Raw genomic sequence first — 20397 nt, 5'->3', positions numbered from 1 at the left:
CCAATCTCAGACTTCCAACTATCTGTTTTTTTTTTATTATTATTATTATTAATCTGAGATTCTGAGTGAGCACTGGGAATCTATTCACAAATACAAATGTCTGAACATGAAAAATACTATTACTACTACTAAGAATCATCATTACCACCATTACAATGTTGTATATTTACGTATTTCCTTTGAGATTCCTTTGATTTCCTATGAGAAGTACTGAGTTCTGAACAATGCAGCAGCAATGCCTATTTCTCAATAAGCATATTGACTGAGAAAATGGCAAAATGTATACAAATCCTGAGTGACAGAAAGCACAAAGGCAAAAGCCATTTGCAAATGTGCATTAAACAACTTGCTTTATTCTCATTAATCCACAGTAATGTCCCTTTTTTGTTTTTTTGTTTTCAATTTGAAAACGCACTGGGCTTAATTACATTTATCCCTTGTCCATCACCGAAATGTACTGCCGCCTGGCTGTGTGGACAACTTCAACAGCAAAAGAGAGGGCGGGGGAGAGTTAAAAAAAATAAAATAAAATGTGGGTTGGTCTTTGAATGTGTTCATATTCCATTTTCTTTCCTTTTTTGGTGTTGAATAAGTTACCTGTGAGTAAAAGGGAGTTTGGGAGAGAGGGGAGGCGGTTGGAGTGAGGGGACTCTCTGATACGTGGCATCCATGCAGATGAGACTTATCTTGGTCAACCATGTGTGCACGAAGCCCCTAAACTGCCAGTCCTGAAGCATTGACTAGCTGTCAGCTCTGTCTCTTCTGCTTGGATTCGAAAAGGGCTGCTTTGCCTTTCATTTAATATAAGCAAAGGGAAGGAGGAGTGAGGAGGGGGAAAATTGTTTTGCCAGTTTTTTGTTGGTTTGTTTTTCTCCATGTGAGGTGATAGACTTTTACAGACCAAGCTTTATCTGTAAGTCAGCTGCAGATATGGAAGGGGAACACGAACCCTGTGGATTTAAACGTGTTGTTGATAGCAAATACAAATCCTCATGCAAACTGGAACACTGGTTCCAAATGTTACTGTTTTATGCTATTTTTTCGATTTAATACTTCCAGAATGCGTTGGCTTTACTGAATTAATTTGAGGTAACACCAAGGATAACCTCATGCTGTATCGCCTGAACCTTATGTGGGGGAGAATGTCAAGTTACTTCAAACAACCGGAGGGCAAATTAAGACTTTGATCAACTTGGGAAGCAACTGGGGCTGTTATTTTGTGATATTTATCGTCTTTTCTAATCATCTAAATTTTCTTTTTTTAGGTATCCCTGGAAGTGACTATATTAACGCCAACTACATCGATGGCTACAGGAAGCAAAATGCCTACATTGCCACCCAAGGATCTCTGCCAGAGACATTTGGTGAATTCTGGAGGATGATCTGGGAGCAGAGGAGTGCAGTCATCGTCATGATGACCAAACTGGAGGAGAGGTCCAGGGTAAAGGACACAAATACAGCCTTATTTCTCTGCGGTGCTCTCTATATCGCCAAGTAGCATCCGAATTAAACAGCATTCCCTTGCCATTGTATTAATTCACCAGGCAAAGCCAGAGTCCATTCTGTGACTCGCTGATATCCTCAATTCTTTCTTTACGACAACATGTTCCATTGTTACTTCGTCCCGATTGATTAGTGGTAGGCTCCCTTCAGTACTGCTGAAGGCTCTGGATTACAAAGAGTGATAAACGAATACCGAGCTGTGCGCACTCACGACTCGTTTCGACTTGGACAAAATGCACCTTATCCCTTTCACTTGTGTTTGACTGAGCACATGATAGCTTGAACCGTCTCCATTAGCTACTGACCTTCATGCATGCCTTTTCTCAGAGACAGGCGTAGTGTTAACAGGAGTGCTGACTTAATCCACAGAGCAGTTTTCACTCTCTCACAATCTGCAAAGCAAATAAGCTCCTCTCATTTTATAATATTTTAGTAGTAAAACGCACAATTCTTCAATTATATTTGCTCCATGCTGCTAGGTGTCCCTTCAACTCTATAGATGCTTTGTGATATGAGAGTGCTTTTTGGCTCCGCCGTAAAGCTTCATGCAAGACATCCGCCACACTAATCCTTCCATACCAACATTAGCAGTGCATAATGAGCTTTTGTTGCTGCCAACCACTCCTGTCTTTCTTATTAATCAGTCATATCCTTTGATGGTAAGCACTCAAGTTGCCTTTCTATGTTATACCTTAAGCTTGACCATGTGTAAGTAAATGCTGTTATGAATCTTGTCATTACTTCTGGTTTGCGTCACTCGTGGCGTCATTATAACAGCTGCTTTGACAATGAGTGCATCGTACACGTTTGACACATTTGCATATTATGTGTGTACAGCTAGTGTCCAGTCGTTGTTAAAGAGCACCAGGAAACAGGATTTGCTGAGCATGATGACATTTCAATTGTGATGAACATCAGCTATTACCACATCAGTTCTAATGGACAACATGAAGACAAACAATTGGAAACCAGTTATTTCCTCCCCAACACCAATAGTGCTTCCCTCTGTCAGCTAAGCAGTAATGCTATCATGGAACAGTTTTTTTATTGGCCGTTAACTGGGAAACAAAGCTGTACACGTGAATGGCAATAAAGCCGAGCCGGTGATATGATTGGAAACTATGGTTACCTTCGTAATTATAGAGTATGCCAGGACAATTAATAGCTCCCTCGGCTCCATACAAATATCTCAGGCAATTTAATGCATTATGAAATCAAACCTAGTCAGCAGGAATGAGAGGGATTTGGAAATGTATTTGACCATTACTTGACTTGTGTGCAACTGTGGATTTGAAGCAGAGTACTTTCGAAAAAGAACATGTGTACTCGGTAAATATACTTCAAATGGATAACGTTTTTTTAAGTTGTTTTTTGTTTGTTTTTTTAACTTTATTTTTGTCTCGTCTTTCTCTCCACTCTAGGTTAAATGTGACCAATATTGGCCTACAAGAGCGACAGAGACATATGGTCTCATCCAAGTGACCCTGTTAGACACAGTAGAGCTGGCCACATACTGTGTCAGGACATTTGCACTTTTTAAAGTAAGGAGCATGTGGATTTTGTTGTCCAAAAGAATCTACTTAGACCCCAAAACATATGGATGCAAGCCGTGTTGGTCACTAACCTTTCCCTATCCGCCACAATTCAGAATGGCTCCAGTGAGAAGAGAGAGGTGAGGCAGTTCCAGTTCACGGCCTGGCCAGACCACGGGGTACCGGAGCACCCCACACCGTTCCTGGCTTTCCTGAGACGGGTGAAGGCTTGCAATCCTCCAGATGCAGGCCCCATGGTGGTACACTGCAGGTAAGAAACAACATGGTCTCACAAAGACATCCCCAAGCATGAAGATGAACATTTTGTTATGAATATATGAATCCATACAACAAAATGGTTATTTAGAACTATGTATCCGAGTTGTTTCTGTACTGATAGAGTGTTTTAAAATAAATCAGACATGAACCAGTGGAATTATGTTATGACTAAAAGATATTCATAAATCTTCGTAAACTATTGCCCGCTGTTCACCCAAACATCAGCCAACTTGCTTTCACAGAAGGCAATTTACATCTGAAGGTGTTTTCAACATCACAGCACAAAGAGTACCCGCGTCATTGCCCTGGGCAAACTCAAACATCTCCACCCACTCACTGACAAAAACACACGGAGACCTGTTGTGTTCCTTGCCACGCCGCTAACATGTCGCACATCAGCGGCACACAAGTCCTTGGCTTATCCCTTGGGTCATTGCATCTGAAATAAATAAACTTCCACGACAACTTCGCTTCCTTCAGCTACATAAGCGGCCCCGACTCCCAATAGAGAAGGCACAGTGACAAAACACAGACTTCTGGCACCTCTCAGCTCAGCAAGTCATCAGAGGCTGTGCACAAAGAAAGCGAGTGAATGAAGGGTGGGGGGGGAAAGAGACAGTAAAAATGAAGCGACAGCCATAGTGAGTGTAATAGATACAAACTTGTGTCAGAAAGTGACAAAAAGAGAAGAGGGATTACTGAAGAATTAGAATTACCACATGCTGAAGTTAATTAGAGCTAGTTGCCGAATCGCATAAAATTGAAAATCCTGACTTTCTACAATGAAGCAGAATGCAGGAATTAATGTCACTCTGCAGATGGGGGGTTTTAATTCCTCTGGCTTCCTATCAGATAGTCATTTCCAAGCTCCAAATCCGTTCAGAGGCAATTCCTCACTTCATGTTCGACCACAATTTAAAATAGAGCCATCTTTTATATCTACATATGAGCAAAATAATGCTGAGTGTTTAGTGGCTCTATTGTAGACAGATATTTTTGTACCCTGGAAGCCATTTATGCACATGCAAAAAGGCCTATGTGAAAGCTGAAAGAAAGGAAGACTTTTGATGCCTATAATTAACAACATGGTACAGTCTCTTAAGCAGATGATTAATTAGTTGCTTCTCCAATTATAGCTTACCGTATATACGTACATGCCTTATGCAAAGACCATAAAGGGCTGTGGATTTGTTTGCTTGACTGGTGGCGTATGAAGTGGAATTTAGGTCTGTTTTAAATAAACTGCACACTGTACTCATTCTCTGTAAATCACTAATTAGAAACATGTTCATTTACCATAATTGTCATTATCTGCTGATTACTTTTCAATGCATGCAGATCCTTGGATATACCCCTCCAGTCATATTATCTATAGTTCTCCACACAGACACCACACAACAGTTTTTTTATTATTATTTTTAAAATTAAGCACATCAGACAGGTGTCCATGAACCTAAATACCTTTCTTTTTTAAATAAGCTCAAGATAAAAGATCAACATATTCACAATTTGATTAATGTGTTCATTCAATGGCATTTCTACAAGCTAAACAATCTCTCACAAAGACATTAAAATCTAGTGATAAACGTAGGGCCAAGATGTCTTCATAGAAATAAAAAACAACGCTTCCCATTCTACAGTAAATGTGGGTTGAGTGCATGGCCCCTTCCACCACAGCAGTATGTAACAATCTTAAGCTAAATGCATCAATGAGTTTCCACTGCACCTCTCGCAAGGTGAAATCATAGTACGTCTTATTAAATCTGCCTCGCATCGGAGCGCGTCTCCTGCTTTTCTAGGTCCTGCTGTTTTCACTAACCTGTAGGTCAGGGACTGTTTGCTGTTCTAGCTAAAGGGCTACCCAAGCCTTGTGAGGTAATGAAAGAGGTCAAAAGGTCATGATTGAATGTCATGGCCTCTCCCAGTGACTCAGAAGGGAAACTTTTGATAGAACAACCCACAGTTTGGAACTGAACATTAAACTGACCTCGCTATTTTGCTCCTGTATGTTTTTGTCTTTTTACTTTTCTCTGTATTACTCTGGTAGCGGCACCTCACGCAGAATGTAGTCTACCTATCCAACTGCCTCCAATTAAGGAATGTTAGCTATGAATAACAAATGCAAACAGCTAGAGTGCGAGCACTTATGTATCTTTAAGCACAATTGTTTCAAGCGTGATGGAAAGCAAAGGACTGGGACAAGAATCAGCTGTCAGCCTTTTCAAACGAACAGAATTCCATATCTCATGGAGTATGAGTATTCATGGACATATGATTAGACTCCATTAACAGCAATGAGGTGATCCTGGTGAGTTTGAGTCCGTGGCTGCGGGTTCAATAGGCAGTGTTGACAGGTTAGCTGACGGCAAGAGATTTGTTAACAATACACATGTAATTACTTACACTGTTGCTCATTCTTTATCTGCGCGGGACTCGTTGCAGCTGTATTTTACAGTGCACTCGCTCACACATTCCCCATTCCCTCAACTCCTGCAAAGCATATTAGTCTGACACTTAATGTGTGTCGACATCCAAAGCAGCTGGTCTTGACTGGCTGAAAAGGCACTGTCAGGTCATTAGTGGAGTCAGTCCGCCAGCTCGCCTTCGACTGCCAAACGTACCGACGGCTTTCTGCACTAACACACACTTGTCGATAAAGGAATATTGCATATGTTCCCGGCATTTCCTGGTCTTGCATCGAGGACAGAATTTGGGCTCAATATATATTCCTGCTGCTCAGTCTTTTAGAAAACCAACCACACGACTTCAAGATAACTGGCAGCATCCTTCCATGCATAACACAACTCCCCATTCTGTCTCCTCACCTTCCTCCCCCATTCCTCATCTTCCTCTGTCTCCGTCTCTCTAGCTCAACGCTGTCACTCTGTCACTTACTCTCTCGCAGGTCATCACTCTCCCACATTCAGTCTGCACTGTAAAATGTTTTTAGATTGGAAACAGCTGGGGTAAAGGGAGAAATCTCTTCTAGTTTCTGCTTCCCTCGCCCAAGGGCTGAGGTTTTTCCTCAGACCTGGAAGTGATTCATTCTTCAAATATCCCTCAGATACTTTCACAATTCTTCGTGGCCTGATTCTTTCTTTGACTTTCACTCACATTTTTGTAAAAATCGCCCTACGGCTGTTTTGTTTTTGGGGAACAAAACAAAACAAAAAGTTAAGTCTCATTCAGCCAATGTCAGCCATTTTGAAAGTGATCATCAGATCATTTGTTAAAGCCAATGGCTCCCATATGTGTCTTTATTCCATTCGCAGCACAGTTCCAGTGCAGCATGGCACATTAACCAGACTCGGCCCCTCGGGACTAACTTTACTCCCTCTTGAGTTTTCCTTCCCCACCTTTTCCCGCTCCTCAAAGCAAACGAAAAACAAATGCTCCATCAGAAGGAGGAGGCACGGGAGCATGGCTCACACCTCGTAGGCATGTCGGCTTAATGGATTGAAGAACCTATTTACTTTGGAGTGCCGAGTGCGAGTTGCTGTCTTTGCGGGAGGTGGGAGGAGAGTTAACGAACAAGATTTAACACGGCCCTGTCGCCCCACGGTAAATACATTGTCATCAGAAAGCATCCTCTGTGCCCGAGCCATGTGCTATTAAAACATGTAATGTGCAGGAGTGAGCAGTTTTGACGTGTCAGCAGTCTGCAGAAGGGGACTACATTTGTACACCATGTCTCTGGCTGCTCTTTAAGAGGAGGTCAAAGAGAAACACTAAAACATGTCCCCTCTTTGTCAGAGTGCTACTTTCACTCGTGCATTTTTACACACTAATGTCGCAATGTGCCGATGTGAATCTCAATGAAGAGACCTGCCTTTCAGTGCCTCTTTGCAACCTCTTTAGTTATTTGGGTGCACTGTGCTAATCTAATGGCATTGATTGAAGTCAGCTGCACTTCTCAGATGTTGCCCGGCACATTAACGAAGCCCTCCAAATAAATATCACACTCTGTATATCCACGTTTCTGTGCGCGTTCGTTGCAGTGGCACTTTTCAAAACCGAGATAAAGGTTAAATGTTGCCGTTGCATAAGTGATTAGTCCTGATGGATTGGAGAGCACAGGTGGGGTCCAGGGAAGAGAGACGAGATTGCAAAGCCAGCAGTGAGCCCGCTGAAGGCTGCGACTGCCAAGCCCTCTTCTCCACACAGTGCCACTTCAGATTTAATTACACTCCAGGCCAAATGGTCCGTCCTATAATGGCAAATTTGGCGCAGAGAGCTTACCTTTTGGCCTCATCGCTGGCAGAAGGGGAGTTCTTCAAAACCCTTGTGCATGTTTAGAAAAGACACCCTTCCTTCCACTGGATTGCCAATCACTTGTACAAGTTTCTGATATAGAAGTGCAAACATTTAGGTTTTTATAATCAATTCAATCATCTTTTCTTGTTTAGCGACGACTGAGAATACCATCCGATAACATGCTTCCTTCTTCATCTTGTTTTTTGCCCTACAGCGCTGGGGTGGGACGCACAGGTTGCTTCATCGTGATCGATGCCATGATGGAACGCATCAAGCACGAGAAGACCGCCGACATCTACGGGCACGTAACGCTAATGCGTGCCCAGCGCAACTACATGGTGCAGACAGAAGACCAGTACGTCTTCATACACGACGCGCTCCAAGAGGCCGTCAACTGCGGCACCACCGAAGTGCCCGCCAGAAACCTATACGCCTACATCCAGAAACTGACGCAGATAGAGGGTGGAGAGAATGTCACCGGCATGGAGCTTGAGTTCAAGGTACAAACCGGCTACTGATCCAAAAGCATGGTGGGAAATTGTTTTTGGGGTCAGCGGTTACCATTAATGAGCAGTGTTTTAGCTTTGGATTACTAAATCACACTTGCCCTTTCCATGTTGCTGCAAGAATTTACAGACGTCACATTGGCCATTCTCAGTACAACACCCCAACTCCTTTCCAGTTCCCATTAGACCCACGAGACAGCATGGGGCCTGTGGTTTCCTCCCTATTCTGTTCAGTTGACCTGCTCGTGTAACCCAACATAGGTTTCTTCCCCTTGCCATAGCTCCCCTTCCTTGGGTAACAGGGGTCTTGGTTTACGCGGAATGCCAAACACAGGTTTCCCCCCACCACAGATCAGCTACGGCAGGGACTTGAGCAAAATACTGAACATTTACAATCAGACGATCAACCATCCTTTTCCAGTTTGTGGTGGTGCTATATGCACGGTATTGCCTTGCTCGTCACGTACATACTTTCCTGCTCTGTGATTGATGCTGATTTCAGTAAGAGATGACAAACAGGTTAGAACATCCTGCTTCTGTCCACTTCAGGTTCACTTGGGTATACATTCCCGTCCTCATCATAACATGCTACATCTCCCTGCAAAGGCAAGCCACTACAGTAATCACTCTGATGATGTTTCTGTACTTTATGGTTACATGAAATAGTATATAACCACAGGACATTGTAAACCATTATAGTGTAGATTTCATTACCCACTATGTGCGGCTTATTGTTGTGGACTCTTCCATGCTCCCATGCGAGCAGGAAAGGCACGCCATTGTTCATAACACTCAGATCTTTATTATGTGCAATCCACCTTTAATGTCAAACACAGTCACCAGGGAAATTATGACACACCAGAATGTCAGTGCTCAACGATCTCTCTTTTTTTCCCCCTCTCTGTCTCGCAGCGTTTAGCCAACACTAAAGCCCATACGTCACGATTCATCAGTGCCAATCTTCCCTGCAACAAGTTCAAGAACCGCCTTGTTAACATAATGCCATACGAGTCCACACGAGTGTGTCTTCAGCCCATTCGAGGAGTCGAAGGCTCCGACTACATCAATGCCAGTTTCATTGATGGTTACAGGTATTGTACTGCGACACCCATTGCCGATCAGATGGCCAGTATATAAAATAATCGGATATGAGAATTGCTTTATATTTCATAGAACACTGTTTTTAAGCAGATGTATCCAAGACAAGAGCCATTGCCATGTCATCTCTAATTATCAACATCTTCAAACCATCCGCAGTGAAGTATTTCCGTGTCAATCGTCTCACACTTTTTCTGTCATGTGATTAATGCTTTCCCACAGGCAACAGAAAGCCTATATTGCCACGCAGGGACCACTGGCAGAGACCACAGAGGACTTCTGGAGAATGCTCTGGGAGCACAACTCTACTATTGTCGTTATGCTCACCAAGCTTAGAGAAATGGGCAGGGTACGCATGTGCTTATTTTCTCTCCATTTTTTGGCACATTAACCTCCATATTCTGGCTACAGCACACACACAAAAAACCATGTTACAAAACAGTTTATACGAAATATCAAACATAGATTCAGCCATAAGAATGAAAGCTTTCAAGCTGAAAATACATTATGAATTGAATGAAAAAAATTCTGGGAATGAACACAATGAAGCTAGTGTATGGAGAGAATGTTGCGGCGCATTGTGGTATTCTATTTTTCACTCCCTACAGGAAAAATGCCACCAGTACTGGCCAGCAGAGAGGTCGGCCAGATACCAGTACTTTGTGGTAGACCCCATGGCCGAGTATAACATGCCCCAGTATATCCTGAGAGAGTTCAAAGTGACTGATGCCAGGGTAAGCAGACATTGTTTCACAGATTAAAGATAAAAAATGTATATTGTTGGAACGGAGTGGGGAGTGTTTTTTTTTTTTCAACCACAGGGGAGACACTGAATGCATCACCAAACTCATATTATTATATATTACTTATTGAACATTCAACTGAGTATTTTTATTTCTGAAATCCAATTACGCAAATTCTTATTAACATGAATTTGTTTACTGAGAAAGAAGATTTGAATGACATGTTGGATGGAGCATCTAATTTAACATTGCAGTCGTCATTAGCTCAAAATATTAGCATTGAATCAAGTATTTTTTCACCAAACGATGGCCTTAAGTGTAGTAATATATATTGTTGGGATTATGACACATGTCAAAGTGTAAAAACAAATGAGTGCCGGCAGCAGCGAGCTGCCAGAGTTTTTAATTCCATCAAAGGCTCACACAGATAAATGGCACAGTCTCCCTCCTTTGTAGTGTATGTTACACTCGTCTCGTCAATGGGATTGCTGTCCTTATCAAGGGGATACAATATCACTTAAGTAATGCACACCCTCAAAGTTGATCCTTCAAGCACCCAGTTGAGGGGAGCACATCAAAGGAATTAGCATCTTCAGTGTGCATATGTGCAATACATGCAGGTAAAACGAGAGGCATGTTTTATGGTTTTCCTGGCGCCTGTGCTAGATGGGGTTTTTTTTAAGAATGCCTCTTACACTGAAAAACCCATGGATTGAACTGCTGCCTGAGAACCATCTCATGGTGGCTCCCTGGTTTCACTTGATCAGTTATCTCTTCGCCATTGTTCCATATTTCTGACTGATGTTCCATCTGAAGAGCTGGCTCTGTACACTCTCTCTCTTTGTTCCCAGGATGGACAGTCGCGGACAGTAAGGCAGTTTCAGTTCACGGACTGGCCTGAACAAGGAGTGCCAAAGTCAGGAGAGGGCTTTATCGATTTCATTGGCCAAGTACATAAAACAAAAGAACAGTTTGGCCAAGATGGGCCTATCTCGGTCCACTGTAGGTAAGTGACCAACCAGTATGACCCACCAAATCAGATGCCATTGTATATGTATGTACATGTAGATAAAGTGTAAATCTATTGAGAAATGTATCTATTTTTAGACGCAACTTTTTCTATATTAATGTGGTTTCCCTGCCTTTTTGCCCTCTTCCACACAGCGCGGGTGTTGGTAGAACTGGAGTTTTCATCACCCTCAGCATCGTCTTGGAACGAATGAGATACGAGGGAGTAGTAGATATCTTTCAGACAGTGAAAATGTTACGGACACAGAGACCAGCTATGGTGCAGACAGAGGTGAGATGTTTTTGTCCCATTAAACTTGCAAGGAAAACATAACTCCCATCTGCACTGTGATAGAAATACAGTTCAGTGACACCGTCGATAACACATGAAATCAGTGTTACCAATTTGATAATTGCCTAATAAAAAGAGCCGGTGAGCTTCCAGGTATGCTCTTGAGCCAAACAGATTAACTAAAACAAGACCATCATTAATTCAGTAACTGAACCGGTCTGGTTTGCAGAATGCTCATGCATGATTTATCTAATCAATATTTGACTTAACATCTTTTGAACATGAACACAAGGTTTTTGGTTCAATGGCAAAGGCAGCTAATGGCTGTAATGTGACTCTAGTATGTATAGTGTGACACTAGTCATGGTAAAACCACAATGTACCAGAAATGTCACTTTAGATTCGGTATCCCGAGATCCCTCAGAGTGACCTTAAATCTTCTCTTCTTTGTTTCCAGGATCAATACCAGTTCTGCTACAGAGCTGGCTTGGAGTACCTGGGAAGCTTTGATCACTATGCAACGTAAAAGACCCAGTATTGGAAAAAAAAAGCAGAGGGCCCTTTGGAAAGAAAACCCAGTGAGCCTCTCTTCTGAGCCATAAATTCCTGCTTGAGAAAGTACTCCTTAACTCCTTGCTAACAACTCATTAAGTGTTGGATGTGTGACATGACTTGTCAAAAAAATGAAAAAGATGATTCCCGGAGGACCAAGTATTTCCCAACCCCAATAAAACCTCGCCTTGATACAAAGTGAGGGAATCCTGACTGTTGAAGCATCGTACGGAATTACCTTTTCTTTTGCTTCAAGGATTCATTTTGGGGCTCATAAAACTGAATGAAACCAACACAACAAAAAAGTAAATGAACAATAATGACATCGTCAGTAATGCATCAGTGATTATGAACCATTACGAGAGGCATTGGAGGCACACGGAATTGTGGGGGGAAGGGGAGAAACTTGATGCTCATTGTAAAAAAAAGAAAGAAAAAAAAAACGAAAAAAAAAAAAAAACTGTTTCACAATCAAGTACACGCCGACAACCCATCAAAAAAGAAGACAATGCTTGGTCCACAACAGCAGGACAGACTTAAAGTAATAATGAATAAATATCCCTTTTCCTGTCACAATAGTCATCATTAAATTTGGGGAGAGGGTAAAGCTCAAATGATCTATGAAATAAATACAAATTATTGATTTAGTTTTTTAGTACTTTATTATACAGTTGATGTGCTTTTTTTGAACTGTGTGAATTTCCTTTTTTTACACAAATTTATTGCTTGGGGAAAAAAGTGATAAAACGTATTTACGTAAATGTTTTTGATTTTTTTTTTTTTTTTAAAGCTGTAGAACTGTTCTGACATGTGCTTTTTTGCAGAGAATCTCTTTGCTTTTGTTTTGTTTAATTTCGTTTTATGGTTTTTTTCACTCATTTCGTTGCACTCGGTGCACAGAACAGAATTCACTCTACCAAAATGTAAGTTGTTGAGTTAATTTTGGCCTTGATTATTGGTTTTGTCCATGATCACATACGTGGTACCTTAATTACTCCCATAAGATAAACTGGGGCTTTGTGGAATCAACAGGGATGAGCAAAGTATGAAGTTGCTGCTACAGGTTATCTTAGTTCTTCCATGTTAGACGGATGACAAGAAAGAACCTGATGAAATGGATAAGATATATGGATGAAGTACAGATTGTCTATATAATGTGATATACATATATATATTAAAGCATAAATATAACATTCTAAATATATATTATATATATACATAATTTAAGAGTAAAACGTATATGAAATATGGACCGTGTATGAAAGCTTCCAGATTGAGAGTTGTGTGCTGTGGGGGAAATGAAATGAGAATTTTTCACTGGAATGCACATCAGTAGGACAAAATTGTATTCTGATTCAGTGCATCTTTTCTTGTGCAATACATATTTGTGTGTTATTAGATAGGGGTATGTGGATATGTGATTCACTCATGGCATTGTTCCCCCTGCGAGTGAGGTGTGGGAGTGGGAATGTCGGTGCCAGTCAAAGCATCACTGGTGCATTTTTTTTTCCACATACAGTCTGAAATAAGCGAGAGAAGGGTCACACAACCGCAATCACCGCTCCACACAATAGGGCAAGGTACAAAGACGTCACTTTCTTGTGGTTCTTTAAAGCATTCAATGGTAATGACTTCTTTTTTTTTTTTCATTTTGCATTTAGAGTGCCTTATATTTATGCCTGTTTTTTATAATGTTTCATTTAACATTTTAATGTATCCTTTGAGTAATCGAGGCATTTGGTATAACTGTAACCATATAGTTTATTTACCTTTAGTATTCATTGTCACATAATGAGATTATATATGCAAATAAGAACATTTCAAAGCTCATATTTTTTCAGTTTTTCAGTGGCCTTATTGTGGCTGAGTGAATTAGAATAAAACTGTTTATATATATCGCTGACCTCTACAGAAAACCGTCAAGAATACACAATAGTTACAAAACCTGGAGAAATTACAGAAATAGAGACAGGGATGAGATTGCAGAATACTAGTCTTATAACAAAATGAAACCCCATCATAATGGCAATGAGCTTTTTACAGATCGTCACCACGGTCACATTCAAGACAGCAATTTTCCCATTTTGAAATTGTCAAAGTAAAAATTTTATGAGACCCACGGGTCGTCACCGCAGGGTTTTTTCATAATGTCTTCGGTTTGACTTCCGGACTTCATCGTGTGTCATTATAGAGCAACACAATTTGCAACAATTATGTTCTGTTATCCTGACAATCCTAAACAGTGTGTCCTGTTCCTTTTTCCAGTTAGAAACCGGGGTCTAGTTTAGTTCTGTTTCTGTCTTTATGTCCAGCAGCATCTTTAACTTGTCCGTACCCTCTTTGATGGCTTTGTGGATGTGCATTCCAGGTGCTTTCTTTCCCTTGTGAACTCAAGCAGCTATGTGTTTTTATTTTTTTTGTCAACTGCTTAACTGATTACGTTTGTCAACATTTTGAGATATAAAAGTGCTATTATTTAACTTCACGGTGGCTAATGGTACATTATGTTCACGTTTTGGATGCTTATTTTCTCATCTCCGTTTTTCCTTTTTTTATTATTATTATTTTTCATATGCAGGGTGAAATATTGCAGAATGGCCAAAGCTGGCCTGGTAGGAAGATTTGCACTTTCTCTATCTTTGTACTATGCACTGCCCTATTGATTCTAAACCCAATAATATATTACTTGAACCCATCTATAAAAAAAAAAAAAACTCCTTAAACGTTCACTTTGTGTGTATGTAAATAACACAAAAAAGGTATCAAATCTTGAAAAAGACAAAAAAAAAAGAAGTTTGTGGCGGAAAAGAGCATCCATTCTGATGCCATGGTTACTCCAGCAGATGACTTCAGAAAAAATTGTCCCCCAACCATCTGTTCTTGTGGCTTTGCCATTCAAGCTTGGAGTGTCATTAACAGAAATAAACGTTGTGTTCTCTGCTCTCTCTATCTATCTCTCGTCTGGATGCATAGACTGAAAATTAAATAAAGAAATTGTAAAAAAAAAAAAAAAAAAAATGGCTTGTTAAAAAGATCATACAATTACCTCTGATTAGTTGTAAGCGTAAACTGTTTCTTTTTCTGAATGAAAGGAGTGCTTTTTATTTTCTTACTTAGGTTACATTGGTGGCGAAAGAAGTCTGTATGAAAATCAGTTCTTTGCTGACACAAGTTCCATTTGTTATAAATTAATTCTATTAAAAAATGTCAGTGTTATGCATCTGCGTTTCACTTGTTTCCCTCCACCTCACTTTGACTTGAAAAGACTGATGGAGCTATTTTACCCCCTACTGGTGTGGGTCCAACATATTATCCACAGTTCTCCCATGAAAGGGGAAATTGAGCCTCACCACATTTTAATAGATTTCTATCGCTCTGCTTTTTTTTTCTGTCATTGATGTCAGCTACAATGAATCATCAGGGGAACCGTTCACAGATGAAGTGCAATGTTTTCAACGCTGCCTGCCTTCACCACATATTTTGTAACTCGGAATTAAAACCGCATTGCATTACATTGAGTGCCATTGCACTTAATCACTGTACTTCTTTCCCGCTTTTGCCGTTTGTTCCTGCTTCTCATCTATTATGTACAGATTTGTTAAACTAATAACAAGAAATAACAACAGTAAAAACAGCAATCTCAAGTTAGGCCACAATAAATGGCCAAACTAAAATCATATTTATTGTTAATTGACTGTTTAACATTATGACTACACTGCTTGAGTTGCATTGAAGATCAATCTTCAGTTAAAGCCACAGCTATAAAACAAATATGCAGGGATACATATTAAAATATGCATATATACTGCGTGTACTGTGCATGTATGTGTCTTGACATTAATATAAATACATAAACTAAAATTTAAAGTGCCAGTAGCAACTTACTAAAGGCCTAGTAAAAGGTAAAAATGACTAAATAACTACTAACTATTGTGCTTATTTCCAAATAAATTGTTTATCGAAACAGCATCTTCACAAAAGGTATACAATTCAGCATAAATACACGTAAAGACACTTAAAAAGTACATATTAAAAGTCAAGGCAATGGAATATATCCAAATCTAAACACCTTAAATCTTAAAACTACATCATCACTAATGATATATTCATAATAATCCATTTCCAGTGCTTCCAGCAGACTGGGTATTAGTTTGTGCAAGGGGAATAAATCATTAGGTGTGTTTTTGTTTTGAAGAATAGTATTGCACTGCTTGACAGCAGGCGAGCACTTCGGAAGGCAGTAACTGTTTGCCTGGAGAAGTTGTTTAGGATTCAGAAGACTGTCCACGCACAATTAGAAAATATCATCCCACACGACAACAAATGACAGCTGCTATCTGTTTTGACACTCAGCTTGAGTAACATCATTCCTGCGTCTATCCTGGAAGCTTTTAATGTATAACAAGCTGCACAAAATGCGAGTCCATAAAAGACACAAGGTCATAGCGGTGTTAAAATGTAACAAATATCGAGAAGTAAACCGTCTTTGACAGAAAATATTGCTATCGAGATGTGTCAAAAGCAATGATGCGCTGCAAGAAACATGATTTTGTAGCAGCCGTTATGGTTTTTTTTTTCCCCTGATGTTTGTTTTCACATTTGTTCAAAGTGAACATACAACTTAACTCCATCTGCCAGAATGAGCAAAGTGCCCCTGGAAAGGCAATATACCTGTACATGTTTAGACTCGGACGCACCACATAAAAACAACACGAGGATGACATAAAAACAACACGAGGATGTCACCGACTGGGAAGCGGGAATAGACAGACTGCTCTGAATTCTAAAGCGCCATATTACCATGCATACAGAATTGCATGTGACATGTGGGAAAATGTTCACAGATTACAGCATGGCAAGAGCAATCATTGCTTCATCTTATTTCTGACAATTTGATGGAAATTGGCCAAAATGATTTTCTGCAATCATGCCAATGCAGATGTCTGCTTCACGGCAGACGAGAATACGACAAAATACAGAGCTCCGACTGTCGCCAGCTTTTATCTTTCACCGGAGACTGCACTTCAGTCGTGTCAAGCAGATGTTCCGTCTTTGTCTCACAGCAGTTTTTGCCGGATTATGAAAGCAACCAGCTCGTCACAATAGCGCGCTCAACTAATTTATCATTTATCCCCCTTAAAAATGACAGCTTGCTTTGCTCCCCTAGTGCTATATTTCCCAAAATCTGATGAAACATGTCCAAACGAAGGCTAAGGAGCTGTGTGGCTCTCTCATAATGGTTGGGATTCAAGAGGGATATTATTCATTTTTATTCTCTCAATTTTGAAGGAAGAAAAGCTTCTGCACCCAATTCTACTGCAGAAAAAAATAATTGCATAAGTGCATTTTAAGAATTCAATTACATTGGCAGGCTACTTTGATCAAGGAGTCTGACACTCACAGCATTGGCCGCCCACTGTGCTCTTCATGCCCCATCCCTGTGTTGATAAACAATCTGTTAGCACTTCACCAACTTCATGTTTCAGGTCGTGACTCATTTTCATTAATATGACACTGTTGGCAGTTAAACTCTGCATGCATCCATGTTAATATTAATATTGCTGTGCATATTTTAATTAGATATACATGCTGCAGGTGCAAAGACTTTTCAAGGGATTGAGGAATAAAAAAAAAAAGGATTGATTAAAGAGATGTGTTCAGATAAAAACATGTCTTATGATTCCTGTAATCAGATCATCTTTTCTTCAAAGAAACCTTCCTCTGTAGAGGTGGGAATCATTGGGAATCCCACAATTTGATTCAGAATTAATTTTCCACTGAATCACAGCTTTGTTTAGTCCACTGATTTGCAATATGAATTATGAAAAATGGTTTGTTCCGTCAACATAACAATAATGACAAAAAATATATATTTTGGGGATTTGTATTGACTCAGAATTGTACAAGATGAGAATCATGATCCAGTGTTTTTTTCCCACCCTGTATTCTGGATTGTTGCCAAGCCTCGTCATTCATAAGCTCTTCAAAAGATTTAGTATCAAGCAAACGCTGTAAAATGTTACTTATTTGCAACCCTTTGATATAACATCTTTTTAATTTGTTAGAGGAGAGGGCCTAACTTAATCTGCAATTTATTTTTAGTGCATTTTTAAAATAGCTTCTGCCACAGCAAAAAAAGTACACACCGAAAATGAAGGGAACACTTCACACATCAGATCTTGATGAACAAATCATTCATCGTCCAATAGGTGGACGGATTTAGGTCAGGGGGACGTAAAGGCCACCCAATGGCAGCAATGCCTTCGTCATCCAGGAACTGCCTACACACTCATGAGGAACCCAGGGCCCACTGCACCAGGAGGAACCCAGGGCCCACTGCGCCAGGAGGAACCCAGGGCCCACTGCGCCAGGAGGAACCCAGGGGCCACTGCGCCAGGAGGAACCCAGGGCCCACTGCATGAGGAGGAACCCAGGGGCCACTGCACCAGGAGGAACCCAGGGCCCACTGCGCCAGGAGGAACCCAGGGCCCACTGCGCCAGGAGGAACCCAGGGGCCACTGCGCCAGGAGGAACCCAGGGCCCACTGCGCCAGGAGGAACCCAGGGGCCACTGCGCCAGGAGGAACCCAGTGCCAACTGCACCAGGAGGAACACAGGGCCCACTGCACCAGGAGAGTCCCAGAGTCCACTGCACCAGGAGGATCCCAGGGCCCACTGCACCAGGAGAGTCCCAGGGTCCACTGAACCAGGAGGAACCCAGGGCCAACTGCACCAGGAGGAACCCAGGGCCAACTGCACCAGGAGGAGCCCAGGGCCCACTGCACCAGGAGGAGCCCAGGGCCCACTGCACCAGGAGGAGCCCAGGGCCCACTGCACCAGGAGGAGCCCAGGGCCCACTGCACCAGCGTAAGGTCTGACAATCACTCTGAGGTTTTCATCCCAGTACCTAACAGCAGTCAGACCGTTGCCATGGAGTTGTGTGTGACTCTCCAAGGAAATGCCTCCCCGGACCGTCACTGACCCACCGCCAATGTGGTCATGCTGGATGATGATACAGGCAGCATAGCGTTCACCACAGCGTCTCCAGACTCTTTCACGCCTGTCACATGAACACCATGTGAACCCGCTCTCATCTGTGAAGAGAACTTGGAGCCAATGGCAGGCCTGCCAATTCTGATGTTTTCTGGCGAATGCCAATGAGCTGCACGGTGATGGGCTGTGAGCATGGGTCCCACTCGAGGACGTAGGGCCTCATGCTACCCTCATGGAGTCTGTTTCTGACAGTTTGGTCAGAAACAAGAACACCTGTTGCCTGCTGGACATCATTTTGTATGGGCTCTGGCATCGTTTATACAATATATAAAACATAGAATGAAACGGCCCCATTCTCACTGATACCTGATCCAGCTATTAGTCAGCTCAATATATCCGTTATCAGTATTGGTGCATCCCCACCAGTGATTTAATTTACTTGTTAAGGGGCCGAGCTCGCATCCTTGTCACCAATTCACCGTCACAGCTGGCTGCCAGCAGAGCTAATATTAAACTTGAGAGCTAAGCAGCTGAGTAAACAGACATTGCACTTCCTGGATTCTTGGCTTGACCGGACTAAAGGCACAATGCAGAACAAGTGGAGCGAATGTGTGCCGGGAATTAAATCGACAGCTATGATTCCGCGAGCAGCGAGAGCCGGGGGCCTTTCGCCGGCAGTATGGTGGATGCTGCTGTGCAGCAGAGAGACAGGCACCATGCCCTGCAGCAGCTGATGATGATGATCCATATGGGGATCCTCTATTGAGCAGGCTTCCCAGTTCAACGATGAAGAACCGAGATCAGAGCTGACACTGCTGCCAACGCTACATTGACTCTGCCTGCACATCACATTAGAGCTACTTCTGAGGCAAAATGAGGGTTTGACCTTTAGTAACTACAGCGAGGGGAGGATAGGAAGTGAGATACAAAAGGCTGGTAAACAAATGCAGTCATCAACGTGATTATCCATTTCTGTTTTGTCTTTGAGATGCCCAATATTACTAGCTATCTAAAAATGGGTTACGAGAGGGGAAAGGAGGTAATAATTGATGAAAGTGGAGGCAGTTAGCGTCGACTTGACAGGAGAAACAACAGAGATAGCAGAGAGAGGGAGAGAGAGAGAGAGAGAGAGAGAGAGATCCGGCATGAGCCAACAGTTGTCGCAGTGTAAAAACCTCTGAAGGTTAATTTCTCCCGCTCAGCATCTTGCCAATATCCCTGTGATCAGAACCTCTGTAGGCCAGCCATCTGCTTCCCCTTCTCTCTGCCTCCGCAGTCCTCATTCCTAGTTGGCTTCATCTGGGAGTGGACATGCATCAGGGCACTTTTAGGGATGAATCTCTGAATGTTGATGTGATGGGGGGGGAAAGGGACTTTGGCAGCCAATCTTGTACCAAAACTCTGGTTTCTAGTTAGCTAAAAATATGGTCATTTGAGATGTTACATTGCATTTGTATTCAGTATACATAAATGTGCTAAATTGTTACTATTAAAGTTTGATCAAAATTGTAGACATTTGACCTTAATGTTACTTAACACATCTCAGAGAAAAACAAAGTGGTCGAAATTGGCTTTTTTTTTTAAGTATCCACTTTTCTTCAACAAATTAAACGGAATAAAAATGGCGATCTGGGAGTC

General features: G+C 41.6%; 1 protein-coding gene across 6 annotated transcripts in view; it reads left to right on the top strand.

Moving 5' to 3' along the window:
• Positions 1-14981, top strand: part of LOC311009243 (receptor-type tyrosine-protein phosphatase delta) — a 309638-nt gene extending 294657 nt beyond the window's left edge. For all 6 annotated transcript variants that reach the window (XM_084003278.1, XM_084003277.1, XM_084003282.1 and 3 more), the window contains 10 exons: positions 1266-1441; positions 2925-3044; positions 3152-3306; positions 7783-8068; positions 8987-9165; positions 9395-9521; positions 9781-9906; positions 10767-10921; positions 11080-11215; positions 11673-14981. In XM_084003278.1, coding sequence (XP_083859404.1) covers positions 1266-1441; positions 2925-3044; positions 3152-3306; positions 7783-8068; positions 8987-9165; positions 9395-9521; positions 9781-9906; positions 10767-10921; positions 11080-11215; positions 11673-11741 — 1529 coding nt within the window. In that variant the 3' untranslated portion in view covers positions 11742-14981. The remainder of the gene's footprint in view (positions 1-1265; positions 1442-2924; positions 3045-3151; positions 3307-7782; positions 8069-8986; positions 9166-9394; positions 9522-9780; positions 9907-10766; positions 10922-11079; positions 11216-11672) is intronic.
• Positions 14982-20397: the final 5416 nt, after the last annotated feature.

The sequence above is a fragment of the Eutrigla gurnardus genome (assembly GCF_963514095.1).
Source record: "Eutrigla gurnardus genome assembly, chromosome: 23".
Classification (NCBI taxonomy): Eukaryota; Metazoa; Chordata; class Actinopteri; order Perciformes; family Triglidae; genus Eutrigla; species Eutrigla gurnardus.
Note: the sequence above shows the minus strand (reverse complement) of the source record. Positions and strands in the feature narration are given on the sequence as shown.